We start from the raw sequence: 10,000 nt of genomic DNA, 5'->3' as shown, positions 1-10,000 counted from the left end.
TTGTGTATAGTAGAGTGTGTTTAGTAGAGTGTGTGTTGTGTATAGTAGAGTGTGTATAGTAGAGTGTGTGTAGTAGACTGTGTATAGTAGAGCGTGTGTAGTAGAGTGTGTGTAGTAGAGTGTGTGTAATGTATAGTAGAGTGTGTATAGTAGAGTGTGTGTTGTGTATAGTAGAGTGTGTGTAGTAGAGTGTGTAGTAGAGTGTGTAGTAGAGTGTGTGTAGTGTATAGTAGAGTGTGTATAGTAGAGTGTGTGTTGTGTATAGTAGAGTGTGTGTAGTAGAGTGTGTATAGTAGAGTGTATAGTAGAGTGTATAATAAAGTGTGTGTAGTGTATAGTAGAGTGTGTGTAGTAGAGTGTGTATAGTGAAGTGTGTATAGTAGAGTGTGTGTTGTGTATAGTAGAGTGTGTTTAGTAGAGTGTGTGTGTGTATAGTAGAGTGTGTATAGTAGAGTGTGTGTAGTAGACTGTGTATAGTAGGCGTGTGTAGTAGAGTGTGTGTAGTAGTGTGTGTAGTGTATAGTAGAGTGTGTATAGTAGAGTGTGTGTGTATAGTAGAGTGTGTAGTAGAGTGTGTAGTAGAGTGTGTAGTAGAGTGTGTGTAGTAGAGTGTTTGTTGTGTATAGTAGAGTGTGTGTAGTAGAGTGTGTATAGTAGAGTTTATAGTAGAGTGTGTATAATAAAGTGTGTAGTGTATAGTAGAGTGTGTGTAGTAAAGTGTGTATAGTAGAGTGTGTAGTAGAGTGTATAATAAAGTGTGTGTAGTGTATAGTAGAGTGTGTAGTAGAGTGTGTATAATAAAGTGTGTGTAGTGTATAGTAGAGTGTGTATAGTAGTAGAGTGTGTAGTGTATAGTAGAGTGTGTAGTAGAGTGTGTATAGTAGAGTGTATAGTAGAGTGTGTATAATAAAGTGTGTGTAGTGTATAGTAGAGTGTGTGTATAGTAGAGTGTATAGTAGTGTGTAGTAGAGTGTGTAGTAGAGTATAGTAGAGTGTGTGTAGTGTATAGTAGAGTGTGTGTAGAGTGTGTAGTAGAGTGTGTGTATAGTAGAGTGTGTATAATAAAGTGTGTAGTGTATAGTAGAGTGTGTGTATAGTAGAGTGTGTAGTAGAGTGTAGTAGAGTGTGTGTGTAGTGTATAGTAGAGTGTGTATAGTAGAGTGTGTTGTGTATAGTAGAGTGTGTGTATAGAGTGTGTAGTAGAGTGTGTGTAGAGTGTGTGTGTAGTGTATAGTAGAGTGTGTAGTAGAGTGTGTGTTGTATAGTAGAGTGTGTGTAGTAGAGTGTGTAGTAGAGTGTGTAGTAGAGTGTGTAGTAGAGTGTTTGTTGTGTATAGTAGAGTGTGTGTAGTAGAGTGTGTATAGTAGAGTTTATAGTAGAGTGTGTATAATAAAGTGTGTGTAGTATAGTAGAGTGTGTAGTAAAGTGTGTATAGTAGAGTGTGTAGTAGAGTGTGTATAATAAAGTGTGTGTAGTGTATAGTAGAGTGTGTATAGTAGAGTGTGTGTTGTGTATAGTAGAGTGTGTGTATAGAGTGTGTGTATAGTAGAGTGTGTGTAGTAGAGTGTGTATAGTGGAGTGTGTAGTAGAGTGTGTAAAATAAAGTGTGTAGTGTATAGTAGAGTGTGTATAGTAGAGTGTGTGTAGAGTGTATAGTAGAGTGTGTATAATAAAGTGTGTGTAGTGTATAGTAGAGTGTGATAGTAGGGTATCTGCAAAAATGAAAGGGAACGTTTATAGGACTGTGGTGAGACCTGCGATGTTGTATGGATTAGAGACAGTGGCATTGAGTAAAAGACAGGAGGTGGAGCTGGAGGTAGCAGAGCTGAAGATGTTGAGGTTTTCGCTGGGAGTGACGACGATGGATAAGATCAGAAATGAATTTATTAGAGGGACAGCACATGTAGGATGTTTTGGTGTCAAGGTGAGGGAGGCGAGATTGAGATGGTTTGGACATGTGCAGAGGAGGGACATGAATTATATTGGTAGAAGAATGCTGAGGATGGAGCCACCAGGTAGGAGGAAAAGAGGAAGGCCAAGGAAGAGGTTCATGGATGTGGTGAGGGAAGACATGCAGGTAGTTGGTGTGAAAGAGGCAGATGTAGAGGACAGGGTGGTATGGAGACAGATGATCCGCTGTGGCGACCCCTAATGGGAGCAGCCGAAAGAAGAAGAAGAAGAAGAGTGTATAGTAGAGTGTGCGTGTAGTAGAGTGTGTGTGTAGTAGTGTGTAGTAGAGTGTGTATAATATAGTGTGTGTACTGTATAGTAGAGTGTGCGTGTAGTAGAGTGTGTGTGTAGTAGAGTGTGTAGTAAAATGTGTATAGTAGAGTGTGTATAATAAAGTGTGTGTAGTGTATAGTAGAGTGTGTAGTAGAGTGTTTATAGTAGAGTGTGTGTGTAGTAGAGTGTGTAAAGTATAGTGTGTGTGTGTAGCAGAGTGTGTATAGTAGAGTGTGCGTGTAGTAGAGTGTGTATAGTAGTGTGTGTAGTAGAGTGTGTAAAGTAGAGTGTGTGTGTAGTAGAGTGTGTATAGTAGAGTGTGTGTGTAGTAGAGTGTGTATAGTAGAGTTTGTATAATATAGTGTGTGTAGTAGAGTGTGTAGTAGAGTGTGTATAATATAGTGTGTAGTGTATAGTAGAGTGTATAGTAGAGTGTATGTGTAGTAGAGTGTGTGTAGTAGAGTCTGTGTGTAGTAATAATATAGTGTGTAGTAGTGTGTGTAGTAGAGTGTGTAGTAGAGTGTGTATAATATAGTGTGTGTAGTGTATAGTAGAGTGTGTAGTGTGTGTGTAGAGTGTGTATAGTAGTGTGTGTAGTAGAGTGTGCAGTAGAGTCTGTATAATATAGTGTGTGTAGTAGAGTGTGTAGAGTGTGTATAATATAGTGTGTGTAGTAGAGTGTGTAGTAGAGTGTGTATAATATAGTGTGTGTAGTGTATAGTAGAGTGTGTAGTAGAGTGTGTGTAAAGTAGAGTGTGTGTAGTAGAGTGTGTGTAGTAATAATATAGTGTGTGTAGTAGAGTGTGTGTAGAGTGTGTAGTACAGTGTGTATAATATAGTGTGTAGTGTATAGTAGAGTGTGCGTGTAGTAGAGTGTGTGTAGTAGAGTGTGTATAGTAGGTGTGTGTAGTAGAGTGTGCAATAGAGTCTGTATAATATAGTGTGTAGTAGACTGTGTAGTAGAGTCTGTATAATGTAGAGTGTGTAGTAGAGTGTATAATATAGTGTGTGTAGTGTATAGTAGAGTGTGCGTGTAATAGAGTGTGTGTGTAGTAGAGTGTGTATAGTAGAGTGTGTGGAGTAGAGTATGTATAATATAGTGTGTGTAGTAGTGTGTAGTAGAGTGTGTGTAGTGTATAGCAGAGTGTGCGTGTAGTAGAGTGTGTGTTGTAGAGTGTGTGTGTGTGTGTAGAGTGTGTATAATATAGTGTGTGTAGTAGAGTGTAGTAGAGTGTGTGTAGTAGTAGAGTGTGTGCAGTGTATAGTAGAGTGTGTGTGTAGTAGAGTGTGTGTGTAGTAGAGTGTAAAGTAGAGTGTGTGTAGAGTGTGTGTGTAGTAGAGTGTAAAGTAGAGTGTGTGTGTGTAGTAGAGTGTGTATAATATAGTGTGTGTAGTGTATAGTAGAGTGTGCGTAGTAGAGTGTGTGTGTATAGTAGAGTGTGTATAGTAGAGTGTGTGTAGTAGAGTGTGTATAATATAGTGTGTGTAGTAGAGTGTGTAGTAGAGTGTGTATAATATAGTGTGTGTAGTGTATAGTAGAGTGTGTGTGTAGTAGAGTGTGTAACGAGAGAGTGTGTGTAGTAGAGTGTGTAAAGTAGAGAGTGTGTGTAGAGTGTATAATATAGTGTGTGTAGTGTATAGTAGTGTGCGTGTAGTAGAGTGTGTGTAGTAGAGTGTATAGTAGAGTGTGTGTAGTAGAGTGTGTATAGTAGAGTGTGTAGTAGAGTGTATAATATAGTGTGTGTAGTGTATAGTAGAGTGTGCGTGTAGTAGAGTGTGTGTAGTAGAGTGTGTATAGTAGAGTGTGTGTGTAGTAGAGTGTGTATAGTAGAGTGTGTGTGTAGTAGTGTGTATAGTAGTGTGTGTGTGTGTAGTAGAGTGTGTATAGTAGAGTGTGTGTGTAGTAGAGTGTGTGTAGTAGAGTGTGTAAAGTAGAGAGTGTATGTAGTAGAGTGTGTATAATATAGTGTGTGTAGTGTATAGTAGTGTGCGTGTGGTAGAGTGTGTGTAGTAGAGTGTGTGTAGTAGAGTGTGTATAGTAGAGTGTGTGTAGAGTGTGTAGTAGAGTGTATAATATAGTGTGTGTAGTGTATAGTAGAGTGTGCGTGTAGTAGAGTGTGTGTAGTAGAGTGTGTATAGTAGAGTGTGTGTGTAGTAGAGTGTGTATAGTAGAGTGTGTGTGTAGTAGTGTGTATAGTAGTGTGTGTGTGTGTAGTAGAGTGTGTATAGTAGAGTGTGTGTGTAGTAGAGTGTGTGTAGTAGAGTGTGTAAAGTAGAGAGTGTATGTAGTAGAGTGTGTATAATATAGTGTGTGTAGTGTATAGTAGTGTGCGTGTGGTAGAGTGTGTGTAGTAGAGTGTGTGTAGTAGAGTGTGTATAGTAGAGTGTGTGTAGAGTGTGTAGTAGAGTGTATAATATAGTGTGTGTAGTGTATAGTAGAGTGTGCGTGTAGTAGAGTGTGTGTGTAGTAGAGTGTGTAAAGTAGAGTGTGTGTGTAGTAGAGTGTGTATAGTAGAGTGTGTGTAGTAGATTGTGTATAGTAGTGTGTGTGTGTAGTAGAGTGTGTATTGTAGAGTGTGTGTGTGTAGTAGAGTGTGTAAAGTAGAGTGTGTGTGTAGTAGAGTGTGTATAATATAGTATGTGTAGTGTATAGTAGAGTGTGCGTGTAGTAGAGTGTGTATAGTAGAGTGTGTGTGTAGTAGAGTGTGTATAGTAGAGTGTGTGTGTAGTACAGTGTGTATAGTAGTGTGTGTGTGTGTGTAGTAGAGTGTGTATAGTAGAGTGTGTGTGTGTGTGTAGAGTGTGTATAGTAGAGTGTGTGTGTGTAGTAAGTGTGTATAGTAGAGTGTGTGTAGTAGTGTGTAGTAGAGTGTAGTAGAGTGTGTGTAGTAGAGTGTGTGTGTAGTAGAGTGTGTATAGTAGTGTGTGTGTAGTAGAGTGTATAGTAGTGTGTGTGTAGTGTATAGTAGTGTGTGTGTAGTAGTGTGTATAGTAGAGTGTGTGTGTGTAGAGTGTGTATAGTAGTGTGTGTGTGTGTAGTAGAGTGTGTATAGTAGTGTGTGTGTGTAGTAGAGTGTGTATAGTAGAGTGTGTGCAGTAGAAACTCCTGACTTGAACTCGCCACAACATCAGTGAACTTATTCACGGTTCACGATCAGTGTTTGAGTCATTAATATGATTCTATTAATAGATCAGTGTGCTGAGAGTCACATTCGAGTCTTTTCACAGAAACCGAGTTGATTATCTTGTGAGGTTGCGCTTCTCCTCCTCGCCTCCAGGGGTCAGTGTGACGACGCCTCTTTAGCAGAGTGATTTGCGCAGAGAAGAAGTCGCGGCGCTGTGTTTCCCGGAGAGAGTTAGGGAAACGTGGCCTTCTAACAGAGAGAGAGAGAGAGAGAGAGATCTGCAGCAGCTTCAGGTTCCTCTCTGGTTCTATCAGTGTTTCTGTACGTCACAGTTTTCCTCTCCGGTTCTGATTCCGTATCGCGATGGCTGATGTTGAGCAGGTTTCCGCTTTACCGCCGCTGGACGGCCTGAACAGCACCGACAACGGGACCGCCACCGTGAACGGGACCGCGGCTCGGTTCGTGGCTACAGCCGAGGGAACAGCGCTGGCGTACGGCAGCCTGGTGCTCATGGCCCTGCTGCCTATCTTCTTCGGCGCCCTGAGATCCGTCAGCAGCTCCAAGAGCAAGGCGAGTCCACCTTCACCATCATCTCCACCATCACCATCATCTTCGTTATCATCTCCACCATCACCTTCACCATCATCTTCATTATCATCTTCACCATCATCTCCACCACCACCTTCACCATCATCTTCATTATCATCTTCACCATCACCTTCACCATCATCTTCACCATCATCTCCACCATCACCATCACCTTCACCATCATCTTCACCACCACCTTCACCATCATCTTCACCATCATCTTCACCATCATGACTTTAATAATATTAGAATCATAACCTTGATGATGATGATGATGGTGAAGATGAAGATGATGGTTTCCCAGCTGTAGGCCTGATCTGATGTTTTTTACTCTGAAATGAAACTTTTCCTGCACTTTATTTACATTTTATTTACTTTTTCTAAACTCATTTATTATAAATATAATTGTAATAAAATCTGCACCAGATGGTAGGACCTTCATCATCCTCTTCATCATCCTCACTTGTATTCCTCAATTATACGCGATAATGACTAAAGAACATCACACACAACTAAGTGAATGAATGACTGGTCACGTGTGTGTGTGTGTGTGTGTGTGTGTGTGTGTGTGTGTGTGTGTGTGTGTGTGTGTGTACAGGAGCTGGAGTGTGAGATGTTCACCAAGTGTAAAGAGTTTTAGTAGAATATGACACGTTTCATTTCCTCATGTATTTATTTACCCAATTTAATAAAAATCCTTAATTACATCTTCTAACTGTAATTAATTAATGATAATGAAATCTACAGCTGAGGTGGATGAAGAACATCTCTCCAGTTTCTCAGTGAGATTTTATTCTATTTCACGTCTCGTTGCTAACAGTATTAGCATTAACAGTTAGCCGGTTTAGCCGACAGCTTCAACAGCTGTTAAGTTCCTACCTGATTATCACCTGTAAAAAGTTTGCATATGTAATTCAGCACATTTTCCTTTTTAACCCCGCCCCCGAATCTCATTAAACATTATCTCATATCTACATCTCATTAACCCTCAGATAGACGGACAATTAATACAAATCCAACTATCGTTACTATAGAAATGTGTAGCTAGCAGGTTAGCTCACCATGCTAAAGCAGACAGCTGGTCATTCTGAAAGATCTTCAGTATCTCCTGGATATCATACCTGGAGAACTTCATGCTCATGTTCTTCATTAGTGTATACAGTGTGTGTGTGTGTGTGTGTGTGTGTGTGTGTGTGTGTCTGGATCGGTCTCACACACACTTTATAGGATAAATGAGGAAGAGGAAGGTATGATGTTGAGACTGAACTTTACTCAAACACCTGCAGATCTTAATGTCACTTCTGAAACTCTGCTGCTCTCGTGCTGAACTCTGGTGTTCCTCTTCCTGTTCCTTCACCTCTGAGAACCGTGTGTTTTATTTTTATGTTTGGTTGCACACTGTCACACACGGCGTCTCCACTCAGCACCGACTTCCTATTCAGTCCCTTCTCTTATATTTATATCAGATTTTATATTAACCATCAGCAGAAGTGTTCATCATAAAGCACCATGAAGCTCTGTGGAGATCTGCAGCACAAACTAATGTTCTATTCAAACTCTGTGTGTAACAGAATTCCTCAGACATGCCTGAGACCATCACTAGCAGAGACGCAGCTCGTTTCCCCATCATCGCCAGCTGTACACTCTTCGGTCTCTATCTCTTCTTCAAGGTGAGCAATCAATCCTCCTCCTTCTCCTCATCATCCTCTTCATCTTCCTCCACTTCATCATCTTCATCCACCTCCTATTTATCTCCATTCTTCTCTTCTTTTTCATGAGAACTTTTTCTTGTTTCTGGTTTGTAGATCTTCTCGCAGGAGTACATCAACCTACTGTTATCCATGTACTTCTTCGTGCTGGGGATTTTAGCTCTGTCACACACACTGAGGTGAGTGTGTGTATGGGTGTGTGTGTGGGTGTGTGTGTGGGTGTGTGTGTGTGTTTATTGAAATCTCCATCCTCCTGGTAAACAAAATGTTAATGCTGGTGTGTGTGTGTGTGTGTGTGTGTGTGTGTGTATATGTGTTCAGTCCCTTAATGAACAGGCTTCTTCCTGCCACTCTGCCGAGTAAACAGTACCATCTGCTCTTCACTCAGGGCTCAGGAGAGACCAAAGAAGGTGAACACCTCTGTTAAACCTCTATTGCACCTCTGTTAAACCTCTATTTCACCTCTATTACACCTCTATTAAACCTCTATTGCGCCTCTCTTACACCTCTCTTACATCTGTGAACATCTCTATTGCACCTCTATTACACCTGTGAACACCTCTGTTAAACCTCTGTTAAACCTCTATTGCACCTCTATTAAACCTCTATTGCACCTGTGAATACCTCTATTACACCTCTATTGCACCTCTGTTAAACCTCTATTGCACCTCTGTTAAACCTCTATTGCACCTCTATTACACCTGTGAACACCTCTATTGCACCTCTGTTAAACCTCTATTGCACCTCTATTAAACCTCTATTGCACCTGTGAATACCTCTATTACACCTCTATTAAACCTCTATTGCACCTCTGTTAAACCTCTATTGTACCTCTGTTAAACCTCTATTACACCTCTATTACACCTATGAACACTCTATTGCACCTCTATTGCACTCTGTTAAACCTCTATTGCACTCTGTTAAACCTCTATTGCACTCTGTTAAACCTCTATTGCACCTCTATTGCACCTCTATTGCACCTGTGAACACCTCTGATGAGTGTTTTAGAGAAACCGGATACACTTGAATTTGAGTTAAATGTAATTTGTGTATTTGTGTTTTTAACGGTGGAAATTTTCACAAAGCAGCTTTAGAGATTAATTTTTTAATCATTTCACAAATCAGTTTCTGATCCACACTGAAAAGTCTGAAAATGTTCATGTTCCTGTGCTGCACATCAGCTAAATATAAGACGCTTTGACCCGTGTCATTTCCAACCCTAAAAGGTTACTACACAAAACTACACTACACAAAACTACACTACACAAAACTACATTACACAAACTACACTACACAAACTACACTACACAAAACTACATTACACAAACTACACTACACAAAACAGACTACACAAAACAGACTACACTACACAAACTACACTGCACAAAACTACATTACACAAAACTACACACTACACTACACAAAACTACACTACACAAAACTACACTACACAAAACTACACTGCACAGACTACACTACACTACACAAAACAGACTACACTACACAAAACTACACTACACAAACCACATTACACAAAACTACACTACACACACAAAACAGACTACACTACACAAAACTACACTACACAAAACACACTACACAAAACAGACTACACAAAACAGACTACACTGCACAAAACTACACTACACAAAACAGACTACACTACACAAAACAGACTACACTACACAAAACACACTACACCACACAAAACAGACTACACTGCACAAAACTACACTGCACAAAACAGACTACACTACACAAACTGCACTGCACAAAACTACACTACACAAAACAGACTACACTACACAAAACTACACTACACAAAACGGACTACACTGCACAAAACTACACAAAACTACACTGCACTACACAAAACAGACTACACTGCACAAAACCACACTGCACAAAACCACACTACACAAAACAGACTACACTACACAAAACTACACTGCACAAAACTACACTACACAAAACAGACTACACTGCACAAAACTACACTACACTACAAAACAGACTACACTACACAAAACTACACTGCACAAAACTACACTACACAAAACAGACTACACTACACAAAACTACACTACACAAAACGGACTACACTACACAAAACTACACAAAACTACACTGCACTACACAAAACAGACTACACTGCACAAAACTACACTACACAAAACTACACTACACAAAACAGACTACACTATACAAACTACACTACACAAAACAGACTACACTACACAAAACTACACTGCACAAAACTACACTACACAAAACAGACTACACCACACAAAACCACACTACACAAAACTACACTACACAAAACAGACTACACTGCACAAAACAGACTACACAAAA

At 40.0% G+C, this 10,000-nt stretch overlaps 1 protein-coding gene across 4 annotated transcripts in view; it reads left to right on the top strand.

Moving 5' to 3' along the window:
• Positions 1 to 10,000, top strand: part of hm13 (histocompatibility (minor) 13) — a 25,816-nt gene that overhangs the window by 2,518 nt on the left and 13,298 nt on the right. For 3 of the 4 annotated variants that reach the window (XM_046869290.1, XM_046869291.1, XM_046869289.1), the window contains exons 2-5: positions 5,603 to 5,918; positions 7,508 to 7,606; positions 7,742 to 7,824; positions 7,967 to 8,055. In XM_046869290.1, the coding sequence (XP_046725246.1) occupies positions 5,712 to 5,918; positions 7,508 to 7,606; positions 7,742 to 7,824; positions 7,967 to 8,055 (478 nt within the window). In that variant the 5' untranslated portion in view covers positions 5,603 to 5,711. Of the gene's footprint in view, positions 1 to 5,544; positions 5,919 to 7,507; positions 7,607 to 7,741; positions 7,825 to 7,966; positions 8,056 to 10,000 lie in introns of those variants that run through there. The other variant, XM_046869288.1, reaches the window with a different exon arrangement.

The sequence above is a fragment of the Silurus meridionalis genome, chromosome 16 (genome assembly GCF_014805685.1).
Source record: "Silurus meridionalis isolate SWU-2019-XX chromosome 16, ASM1480568v1, whole genome shotgun sequence".
In the NCBI taxonomy this organism is placed as follows: Eukaryota; Metazoa; Chordata; class Actinopteri; order Siluriformes; family Siluridae; genus Silurus; species Silurus meridionalis.
This window is presented reverse-complemented; position numbering and strand designations above follow the sequence as displayed.